We start from the raw sequence: 12,623 nt of genomic DNA, 5'->3' as shown, positions 1-12,623 counted from the left end.
GCGACGGGCGAATCACTTTCCTCACAGAGCGACTCACTTTCCTCACGCGGCAGGCGAATCACTTTCCTCACAGAGCGACTCACTTTCCTCACGCGGCAGGCGAATCACTTTCCTCACTGAGCGAATCACTTTCCTCACAGAGCGACTCACTTTCCTCACGCGGCGGGCGAATCACTTTCCTCACAGAGCGAATCACTTTCCTCACAGAGCGAATCACTTTCCTCACAGAGCGACTCACTTTCCTCACAGAGCGACTCACTTTCCTCACGCGGCGGGCGAATCACTTTCCTCACAGAGCGAATCACTTTCCTCACAGAGCGAATCACTTTCCTCACGCGGCGGGCGAATCACTTTCCTCACAGAGCGAATCACTTTCCTCGCAGAGCGACTCACTTTCCTCACTGCAGCGCGCTGCTGCACACGTCATTATTTAGCTCCGCTCACACGACACGCCCCCACCCGCTCGGCTTTTTTCGGAAAGACTCGGAACAGCGCATCTTTCTTATATAATTATAAAAAAAATAAAGACTTTTCGGAGATATGCAGGATGCAATGCTACTCTATAGGTACTCAAGATTGACATGACACTGACTGAAACTGAGTGTTTCACCCCCCCTTTAAAGAGTTCACCCAAAAATGAAAATTAGCCCATGATTTGCTCACCCTCAAGTCATCCTAGGCGTACATGACATTCTTCTTTCAGACGAATACAAAATGTCTATTAAAAAATAAATACAAATGTTATATTAAAAAAATGTCCAGGCTCTTCCAAGCTTTATAATGGCAGTAAATAGGAGCCCAAAAGTGCATCCATCCATTATAAAAGTACTCAACACTGCTCTGGGGGTTAATAAAGACCTTATGAAGAGAATCTATGGGTTTGTGTAAGAAAAGTATCCGTGTTTAACACATAAAGTAAAATATCTAGCTTCTGTCTGACCGCCCTCCGTATTCAATTTGCGAAGTGTAACTCCTCTCTGGGCTGCCATTCACTGCCATTATAAAGCTTGGAAGAGCCAGGACTTTAATATAACTCTGATTGTGTTCGTCTGAAAGAAGAATGTCATTATACACCTAGGAGGACTTGAGGGACCGTAAATCATGGGGTAGTTTTCGTTTTTGGGTGAACCATCCCTTTAACACTTGTTGTTCTGCAGAAGAGGAATGACTCTCGTAACACGATGGTTGTTTTTCCCCAAACAGGTAGTCTGATATCCGCTCCGGCCGTCCACTGCTTTAACTGTGTGCGAAAGCATCTGTTTTTCAACATGTCGGTGCTGGAGGATGTTGAGCAACTCTCGTTGGCGCAGCTGGAAATGAAGTTCAAACAGGACCTGGCTCACCTGGGACAGCATGTCTTCAGCATGGACCTGCACAGGGTTTTAAGGACCACGCTGAAGGGAGTGACTCACGAGTCCAGCCGTAAATTACTCCTGTCTCAGACGCTCGGGCCTGGAGCGCACGCTTCGGTGCTGGTTAATCTGACCGACCTGGCTGAATCCTGGAGGAACCCAAGGAAGAACTACGGGATGCAGCTCGAGATGCGGCTCACTCATTTGAGCAACATGATTCAGGAGCATGCGTACGTCGCACAGATCCCAGAGTTGTACGCGTCTCTGGTGGTGGTGTCGCTGAACCCGCTTCAGTGCCGGTCCAGGAGAAAGAGAAGCGCGGAGTATTACTTACCCGTGACCCCCAGTAACGTGTGCAAACCCAGGAGGCTTTACATCGACTTCAAAGACGTGGGCTGGCAGGACTGGATCATCGCGCCTCAGGGATATTTAGCCAATTACTGCCACGGCGAGTGTCCTTTCCCTTTGAGTGAGAGTTTGAATGGAACCAACCACGCCATCCTGCAGACGCTGGTTCACTCGTTCGATCCTCAAGGGACGCCTCAGCCCTGCTGCGTTCCCGTCAGACTCTCCCCCATCTCCATGCTCTATTACGACAACAACGATAATGTGGTTCTTAGACATTATGAAGACATGGTGGTGGATGAGTGTGGATGCAGATGAACTCTGTTCGTTTTAAACCTGGTGCTTTAGAGTTGATTAACTATGAAAATGTGTGGAGTTTTTTTAGACATTAAGGATGTTATGGGAGAATATGAATGCAGGCAAACTGAGTTGTTAAATAAAATTCATTTTATAATAAATTGCTTTTTTTCTTTTTCACTCAAACATGGTTTAAATGGTGTATAATATAGACCAGAGACATGTTAATGTTTAATGATGTTATGGGGCCAAATAAAATTCCTGGAGTTAAATTTGTTTGTTTTTTGGCATCTGTTGTGTAAATAAGTGAACAAAACGCATATGAATATATAGTATTAGTGTGGTCAAACGGACTCATTTTTACATTTAATCATTTAGCAGACGCTTTTATCCAAAGCGACTTACATCTTAAGTAATTGCATTTAAACATTTTTACATATGTGTATATAGATTATATTTATATATAGTCTGTATATGTGCACATATACACCAATCAGGCATAACATCACCAAATAGTGTGTTGGTCCCCCTTTTGCTGCCAAAACAGCCCTGACTCCTCCACTAGACCCCTGAAGGTGTGCTCTGGTGTCTGGCACCAAGATGTTAGCAGCAGATCCTTTAAGTCCTGTAAGTTGCAAGGGGTTTAATCAGACTACATGGGCCAGCCTTCACTACCCTGTGAATCAGTGAGCCTTAGCCAGTGGTCAACATGTCACTGGTTGACCACTGTTCCTTCCTTGGAGAACTTTTGAATTCCTTAAAAATCAAATCCTTACGCTTGCCCATTTATCCTGCTTCTAACACATCAATTTTGCAGACAAAAATGTTCACTTGCTGCCTAATATATCCCACCCACTAACACGAGCCGTGATGAGATCAGTGTTATTCACTTCACCTGTCAGTGGTCATAATGTTATGCCTGATCAGTGTGTGTGTAAATAAACGTATGTGTTTGTTTATATATGCTTATTAATACATATATTTATTTTGGGGCAAGTCTGTCATATGTCATAAGATGTAATTCCAAAACAATGACTTTACATTTGTTGCTATCTATATATATATATATAAATATGAATTCAGGGGCCTGTACCATGAAGCTGGTTTAGCTGGCTAGCCAGATTTGTTTAAGCTTAGTTTGTGCCAATCCTGGGTTTTAGGTACCATTAAAGTGGTTTGGCTTTTAGCTGTGTTCATCGCCATAGTAACTTACGCTCCACAGCTAACCTGCTCTGGGGCAGGGTGTGTTCTGGATAAGAGATCTCAGACTGAAATTGGGCCAATCAGCTGTGAGTAAAGGGACACATCTCTGATTCAATAAAATCACTCGCCCTGTTTCTGCTCAGAATTAAAGGTCACTGCATAGCAAATAGTTTTTAAAGACTAAAGCGTCTGGCTTTTAAAAATGCTTATTTATAAAAATTATAATTTTGAATGATTTAGATATAATTTATGTAATTATTATACCCTTAATCAATTACACATTTATAATTTCAGTTAATCAATCATTAATAGGCACTTTGTTAAAATGATTGATTTTCTCTATATCAACTAAACTAACTTCATAACTTTTACTTGCATTGACGTATACTATTTTTTCTTTAAGTTCTCCTCTTTCATAGACAGCTTTTTTTTTTCTTTTTTTATTCTTAATATTTTTCAATCAAGTAATATTCTGAAGAAGAGAGAAATGAATCTCACTGCTTCTCTCGTGAGAAGTGAACCTCAGTTCCACAGCGTGTGATTGGCTGTTCACTGCTGATGTCACAGCTAAACTCCTGGGCCCGGTTTTTCAAAAGTAATCCACTAGGATTTTGGATAACGGATTGGATGAAATCTTGAAAATGTGTTTTTCAAAAGAAAAAACGGATTACATAATCGGATTAGATCACGTAATCCAATCTTGGTATTGATTCGGAACAAACCTTTAGTTTGGGTTTTTCAGAACTTTCTTGTAGGATTTGGATCACTTTGATCCCGAAAATATGGATTAAACTGATCCCATCAGAAGGGTGGATTCAGCATGGATTTCATGCCCAAAATCTAATGAAAACATTAATTACATTTTGGGTAATGTATTCATGCATTCTGCATTCATGCAGTATCTTACAAGATATCCTATTTATTCATAAGGTTTTAATTGTATTTGTTCATCCGTCAGGCTACAGTGATTGGGTAGGCTTTAACGTATTCAGCCATTCAGTATAATAATCTCCCAAACAGCTGTCAAAATTGACCAAAAACAATACATTTTATTCTGTCACTAATTGATATATATATATATATATATATATATATATATATATATATATATATATATATATATATATATATATATATATATATATATCACAATCAAAAATATTTTTGTTTTTAGAATCTTTATGAATGATGCTGTAATGATTACAGAATAACCAAAAAAATGCAAAGAATGGCAATCACTGATTTTTGTTTAGTTTAGTTTAGTTTTGGTTTTTTTTTATGTGTGTGTGTTCAAAATAAAATAAACTTATACACTGTAAAAAATGTTGGTTGTTTTTTGTTGGTTTAACTTAAAAAAGTAAGTAACCTGGTTGCCTTAAAATTTTGAGTTTATTGAAATTAAAAAATTTAGTTATTTATATTTAGTAATTTTTTTATACAATGAAGGAAATTTGTTTAATAAATAGAAACTCAAAATATGATTGTATCTGAACCACATAGAAAATTTGATAAATCATGAAAATAGCACAATTTGGCATGTTTCACTGCGTCATCAGAAATAAAACACACACAATTACCCAATATGGTTACAAAATCTTTTAATAATATTTTAATAAAGGTTGTCGAATCTCAAAAAATGTTCATTGTATTAACTCAATTTTAATTTCAATGAACTCAAAATTTTAAGGCAACCAGGTAACTTTTTTTCTAAATATTTTTTTACAGTGTATTGACTCCACACTGGCTATTCTACTTGTTGCTCTTTACATATATGTAGTTCTAAATTGTGATTTCCTATCCTGATTGAGCACTGGTTATCCAGATTTGGTGATCCTGAAAAGTTCCTATCCGGATCAGATTGATCCAATACGATGTTGCTTTAAAAAACTGGCTCCAAAAGTAAGATGGATCAATTTTATCCGAATTAAACTTTTTGGAAAACCGGGCCCTGAACTCAGGATCAAAGCCTGAGTTGACAGAGAAAGCTGATGATCAGTAACCCTGAGTTTGTTAAACTACCATCATGGTACAGGCCCCAGGTTGATTGTGCTCCTTTTTTCCAGTCATCTTAATGGCAAACCGTGTCCCAGTCAACCTGAAATCACCTCTATATAAAGTCACAAACTAGCCCCCGTCTCTCCTACTTCACATCAAGCGTCGTTGCATTTGTACTCCACAAGTTGGCGCACTGGATCTGAATATGAGCGCAAGGTAGCGAGTCCCTTTTAACCCCTAACCCTTTAAAACAAAACTTTAGAATTATTTTAATATTCTTTTTTGTTTTTATCTGAATTCATCGTTAGTCATAGGCTACTAGGTGAAATAACGGGGACTGATTACAGTGTCCAAAATAGATTTAATGCCATATATTGCATTACATTTAATAAGCAATAATAAAGTACATCTGGAACTTCCCATACTTATTCCCCACTGTTACTTAATTAGAAGATGCCTGAGCAGAGTTTGACCACACGGACCCCTTGATGCCCAAAGGTGATGAATTCTGTCATGACATCAGAGAGTTAAACATAAGGACACATGAGGAGAGAGAGAGAGAGAGAGAGAGAGAGAGAGAGAGAGAGAGAGAGAGAGAGAGAGAGAGAGAGAGAGAGAGGCTGTTGCGCACTGTGCGCAAAGGACACCCAAACTCTTGCCGCGACTCACTCAAAGGAGGAAACTTTTGCTTTGTCAATGTCTGTACCTTTCCATCTGCTACAGCACCTTCAGATTGTCTTTATACAGCGCCGACGGAATATGTGAGGCGGGCGTTTTCTGCAGATGAACAGCTCTGGTGATCTCGAAGATGGAACTCAGTGAAAAAGGGGAATTATAAAAGTGGAGACCTGCATTGATCATCCCACAAGCCAAGAGCAGAAGATCAACAGCGCGTTTGGAGTTTTAACTTCATCTCTACTTTATCTTCAGGTCCTGCACTTGTACACTCACGGAGAAGGTTGCACATTCTAGCCCGAGTCTATCATTTGGATCGCTGCCTGATGTGTGAAACGATCTTATTTAGAAGAGTTCGAATGTTCGATTTGGACACTTTGTGTTATTTTAAGAACGGCGCAAATCTAGTATTATGACAGGCTTGGACTCATGGACCTTCTCCTATCCAGATGGATCTAGCGCAGGTTTGCGTTCCTCCTTAAAGCCGTTCTTAAGGTGGCTTTGATGCACGAAGGATCCTCCAAACTCTTCCAATGGCTCACTCAAACGCGGAATATGGTCCCGTCTCCTGGCCCGAGCCCATCTGATCTCGTTCGTCACTGATCTGTCGGGTTTAGAGTGATCATGGTCTCGTCCGTTGGCGCTCTGATGGTTCTGATGGTCACTCAGGTGTTCTTTGGAGGCTCCAGTGGACTCGTACCTCAGATCGGCCGGTCCTCTCTGTCTCAGGATGTCTTACACGCGTTTGAACTTCGACTTCTGAGCATGTTTGGACTCAAACACAGACCCAGTCCCAGCAGGTCCGCGGTTGTTCCGCAATACATGCTGGACTTGTACTCGATGCACTCGGTGAACGCGGAGCAGAACAGCAGCAACAGACCCAAGGGTTCCTTAGGGAAAGGCTCGGAGAGATCTGCCAGCCGCGCGAACACTATCAGGAGTTTCCACCATGATGGTAAGCAAGTGTTTACTTCATGAATTCTCTCTCTCCACCTTCCCGAAATTCCTTCTTTCATTTCTTATCTGCTTTATCCTTCATGCCTGACAGGAGTTGACATTATCTGCAGATTATTTGATGAGGGATTGGCAGTTTGTTTGTATTAAAGTCCCGTGTTGAGAACACATTTTCTGTACTCCCAAATATTTCTTAAAGCAATAGCTGCACACACACACACACACACACACACACACACACACACACACACACACACACACACACACACACACACACACACATATATATATATATATATATATATATATATATATATATATATATATATATATATATATAAATTAATAAATACACACACACACACACACACACACACACACACACATAAATAGTTACATTACTTGCATTTTACTAACTTTATATATATATATATGTATACATGTATGTGTGTGTGTGTGTGTGTGTGTGTGTGTGTGTGTGTGTGTGTGTGTGTGTGTGTATTAATTTATATATCTTTATATACACACACATGTAGGGGATACATGCTTGTCTAGCTACCTATACTGTCTGTGCTTTATACATTTTTGTATTTAGTTTTTATTCATTTGTTTGCATTGTAGAGATGCAGGTGCTTTTTTTAATGTCAATGTTGGATCGTCCTAAACTTTAGCACCTCTGAAGTCATCATGTTGTGTTAACTGTGATAAGTTATCATTTTTAAGCGTTTTAAACCGGTGTGTCCAGTAAGAGGTCAGCAAGTGTCACATCCTGTCAATGAGTGTAAACAACAAGTTTGACACAGCCATACATTTATGCCTAACTTTTTGGGGGTTTTTTCTTCCAGAATCCACGGAGGACCTGTCCAGTTCGAGCGGAAAGACGACTCAGCGGTTCCTCTTCAACCTGACCTCCATTCCGGGCGAGGAGTTTGTGACGTCGGCGGAGCTGCGGATTTTCCGAGAGCAGGTCGTGAGTTCTCTGAGCAACGGCAGCGCGGCGGGATTTCACCGCATTAATGTTCACGAGATCATCAGACCGTCCGGCTCGCTTCAGGAGCCCATCACCAGACTCCTGGACACCAGGCTGGTTCAGCACAGCTTGAGCAAGTGGGAGAGTTTCGACGTGAGCCCCGCCGTCACCAGGTGGACCGCAGACGGGCGGCCCAACCATGGCTTCGTGGTGGAAATAGTTCACCCGGACCGGGACTCCAAAAGACACGTGCGTGTCAGTCGGTCTCTGCACGACCGGGAGGACTCGTGGCCCCAGGTGAGGCCACTTCTGGTGACCTACAGCCATGACGGCAAGGGGAACGTCCTGCACTCTCGCGAGAAGCGGCAAACACGGCCGAACAAACCGCGGAAGAAGCACAAAGCCAACTGCAAGAGGCATTCCCTGTATGTGGACTTCAGCGACGTGGGGTGGAACGACTGGATAGTCGCCCCGCCGGGCTACCATGCCTTTTACTGCCAGGGCGAGTGTCCGTTCCCGCTGGCGGACCACCTGAACTCCACCAACCACGCTATTGTACAGACACTGGTGAACTCGGTGAACAGCAACATACCCCGGGCCTGCTGCGTCCCCACGGACCTGAGTCCCGTCTCCCTGCTCTATCTGGACGAATACGAGCGGGTCATCTTAAAAAACTACCAGGACATGGTCGTGGAGGGCTGCGGGTGCCGCTGACGCCCTGGACTTCATTTTTCCCAATACTAAACTTTATTTATAATAAAGTAAAACACATATTTTGGAGAAGTATATATAAGATATATTTATGTTCACTATTGGGAAAATAAATATTTTAATCAACTAAAAGTTAAACTAAAGTATTTTATGATGTACGTCTCGCACATGAAGTATTTGTATTCTGTATTTATTTCTACAGCACTCATTTTTTTTGAGAATAGTTCATAGTTTTGGTAGCACTTTTCAATAAGGTCTAACATTAATAATGAGCAGTACACTATTTAATAATCTTTGTTAACAAAAGCAGCAGTTCATCATCAGTTCACATCCAATAAATAATACACATGCAGTTATTGATTTTAATGTATTAGTGCTGTCAAATCGACACACACACACACACACACACACACACACACACACACACACACACACACACACTCACATACATGTATATGTATATAAAGTTAGTAAAATGCAAGTAGTGTAACTATTTCAATTACTTTAAAGTAATGTAACATTACATTTGGATTACTTTTTCAAAATTTATTTTAACTGTTAATCTTTCCCAAAAGCATCAAAATAACATTGCTTTACTAAATGGCCTTTAAATGGCAAAAAAATGGCAAAGCAGCAAATTAATATTATTCAAATATCCTTGCTTTTACAGAAAATGTTCATATGTAACCCCCCTTTGTAATCATTAACATTTTCCCAGTAACTGTAACGGTATACAGTTACATATATTTTGTAATTAAATTACGTAACACTGTTACATGTAACTCCTATGTCTTAACACTATGTATGTATACACACACACACACACACACACACTTTTATGTTAGAAGCGATTAATCGATATGACAGCACTAGTTAGTAAACGTTGAAATTAACTGTTAACTAATGGAACCTTATTGTAAAGTGTTACCATATTTTTAATGCATAATCAAAGAATAGCTAGATGTCATTAATGGTTACTATGTTTCAAGCAATGCAAAATGCAAGAGCTGCTCGCCTAAATGCATTAAATGCAGAAAAGCACTTCGAGGGTTACCATTGGCCGAACTGGACCGAGTACAATGAGCATGCAGCACTGGAGAGCCAGTGTTTTAGAGACGCGTCTTTGTTACGCAGCAGTAAATGTGAATGCACTTATTTCAAACCAATGTGACAGGTAGTTGACACTGAATGCTCAGGAAATTATCCGGTGTGAGTTTAGCTCCCCAGTATGAGCTCTTGAGATCGACCTATTGCCTGAAGACAATGACTATTGTGTTTCTTCTCACAGGTCCTTATGCTTTGGTAGCGTAAAGGTGTCTTTATACTGAAGTCTGGCTAATTAAGAGCCATTCACTACATGCTGCTCTACAGTCGAGAGCTAGGAAGTGTTTAATTTGAGGGACGTTGTTTAAAACGTGAGGATTGCCATGTAATTAAGCTGCCCAAAATAAAGTGCAGAATGCAAAATGGATGCGCTGACAGACACAAATCATGATGTTCTCTTAGCCCAAGCTTAAAAAAAATTATTTGATCCATAAATATGCTTTTATTTGTAAGTACAGCTGTGTATATAACTTCAGATATTTTACAGCCAAAATCAGACGTCTGAAAATATGACTAGTCTTATCTGGATTTTTATATGCACCAAAATTGAAGGAGTACATGCTCTTTAGCAACGTATACTTATCCTGTGTGAATCATTCTCCACTTTGGCCCTAGAAAATATAGTCTTTTATTGGGTTGTCTTGAGGTTAAACGCACGTCAAAGGAATCACAACTTGACTTTCTTATGGATCATAAAGCAGGACTGTGGGAAGTACAGCTTTCCTCTCACAGGCAGGTTTCTCTGAAATGTAACGCGCTACGCACCGCTGGTAAAAATGCCTTGATGTCCAACTATTTGAAAATGGACAGTTTGAGTTCATTAAGGGGTCGGTAACAGTATGGTGCTGTGCTATAGGGCATATGGAAGCTTCAAATGAATGTGTATGGTTTACAGATGTTGGGGAAGACACACCCTACCTATCAAGATACTGGTTACTGGAGAGCAATACACACTTAAAACCAATCGAATGTTCATGGCAACGCGCAGATGTTATGATGCCCTGCATTCCTGTGGCATTCCAGAGATAAGGTGGCCAACTCGATCGTCTTTATGATTCATAATTGGTGTTGAGATTGCTTTAATGACCCAGATAAGAGCAGAATCATCCTCTCTGATGGCAGGAACGATAATAATCACCTGCTTCACATGTGATTCACAGCCAAACGCATGGGAAATGTGGATTTGACATGTGCCGTGCCACATTCTGACCTTGATCCCATTAGAAAATGAGAATGGAGAATTTATTAAGAATAACTTTTGGCTAATATATCGTGTTCTTGCTGCCTGACTTGAAGCATTTATATATAACACATCATAGAAGTATTTTGATGCACCTTATATAATGCATTGAATGTTACCACACAATGTAAAAACAATTAATATTTGACTTAATACAATGAAGGAGATTGGTTTAATAAATAGAAACTCAAAATATTATGCTATCTGAACCACATTAATTATTTAAGTTGATTTGACAAAAGTTAAAAAGTTGTGATAACAAATCATGAATAATTAGTTAGACTTTATTTTAAGGTTTCATTGTTACTGTGTAATTATATATTTACTGAGTAATATTGATTAACTACATGTACTTACCATAGGTTTATTAATTGTAATAATTTACTGCTATTAATATAGTAAGTACATGTAACACACTATATTGCCAAAAGTTTTGGGACGCCTGCCTTTACATACACATGAACTTTAATGCCATCCCATTGTTAATCCGTAGGGTTTAATATGGAGTCGGCCCACCCTCTCTAACAGCTTCAGCTCTTCTGGGAAGGCTTTCCTCAAGGTTTAGGAGTGTGTTTATGGGGATTTTTGCCCATTCTTCTAGAAGCTCATTTGTGAGGTCAGGCACTGATGTTGGACGAGAAGGCCTGGCTCTCAGTCTCCGCTCTAATTCATCCCAAAGCTGTTCTATCGGGTTGAGCTCAGGACTCTGTGCAGGCCAGTCAAGTTCCTCCACACCAAACTCCTCATCCATGTCTTTATGAACCGACGCTTTGTGCACTGGAGCGCAGTCATGTTGGGAAAGGAAGGGGCTGTCCCCAAACTGTTCCCACAAAGTTGAGAGCATGAAATTGTCCAAAATGTCTTGGTATACTGAAGAATTAAGAGTTCCTTTCACTGGAACTAAGGGGCCAAGCCCAACCCCTGAAATAATATTGAATGTCACCTGGATCATAATCGCTTTTTGTGTAGTTTTGTTCATGGTTTTTGAGGATTAGGCCATGTCGTCAACATTGCATTGTTTTTGTTTGACTAGAAAAGTGACCAATGAATTTGTTTGTGAAATTGACCGGTGAGTTTAATTGGACACATGACCTTTGACATGACCAACAAAAGATATGGGAGGTGTTTTCTCCTCCTGTTTAAACACTGATAAGCCTGTTAGTTACACTGTGCATGTCAGTGACCTGATCCCGAAAACACACACTGATGCAATATGAATTCAAGTGTTTATCGTAAAGCCGTCCGATTCTGTCTGTCACGTGACCCGACGCTGCACATGTGCACATGCGACCGGCTCGGTTTGAACACCAGCAGGCCTTGATTTCAGGCGAGTTTGATGGAGGGAATTTGTCCTGAAGCCTTTCATTTAGCTCATAACCGTGAACCAGGAACTCATCTGGACTGCATTTGCACCGTAGGGGCCTGACCACAGCGCAAGGAAATCATAGAGCCAGAATTGCAGTGCTGCAGAGGCAGTGGCCAATTGCTGGTATTTTTATTTACTTCAGGAGGCAACGCGTTAATTTATATGCGTGCAAACATTAAACTTTGAATAGTCCTTGCAAAGCCAGCACCAGAAAATAGGTTCATGCCTGTGAGGGTATTAGACTCTTGCGAGTTTAATTGTTTGTTTTCATTGCCCGAGTGTATAAACTTTGCATGAGCCAGCGAGTGTGGAAACTCCTCTCTCATGATGCATTACGACGCGTTCGCGCGCGCCTTGAACATAATGCGTGGAGTCATGCGCAGCTGTGGAGATATTTCATCATCTAAGACC

General features: G+C 40.6%; 2 protein-coding genes across 2 annotated transcripts in view; both read left to right on the top strand.

Moving 5' to 3' along the window:
- Positions 1–2,155, top strand: part of gdf3 (growth differentiation factor 3) — a 4,674-nt gene extending 2,519 nt beyond the window's left edge. Inside the window, exon 2 of the mRNA XM_067454472.1 lies at positions 1,204–2,155. Coding sequence (XP_067310573.1) covers positions 1,204–2,015 — 812 coding nt within the window. The 3' untranslated portion in view covers positions 2,016–2,155. The remainder of the gene's footprint in view (positions 1–1,203) is intronic.
- Positions 2,156–5,779: 3,624 nt separating this feature from the next.
- bmp2a (bone morphogenetic protein 2a) lies at positions 5,780–9,973 on the top strand. The gene is made up of 2 exons (XM_067454925.1): positions 5,780–6,822; positions 7,667–9,973. Exons 1-2 carry the CDS (start codon positions 6,492–6,494, stop codon positions 8,503–8,505), a joined length of 1,170 nt encoding a protein of 389 aa, XP_067311026.1. The 5' UTR covers positions 5,780–6,491; the 3' UTR covers positions 8,506–9,973.
- Positions 9,974–12,623: the final 2,650 nt, after the last annotated feature.

This window comes from Pseudorasbora parva, chromosome 10 (assembly GCF_024679245.1).
Source record: "Pseudorasbora parva isolate DD20220531a chromosome 10, ASM2467924v1, whole genome shotgun sequence".
Taxonomy (NCBI): Eukaryota; Metazoa; Chordata; class Actinopteri; order Cypriniformes; family Gobionidae; genus Pseudorasbora; species Pseudorasbora parva.
This window is presented reverse-complemented; position numbering and strand designations above follow the sequence as displayed.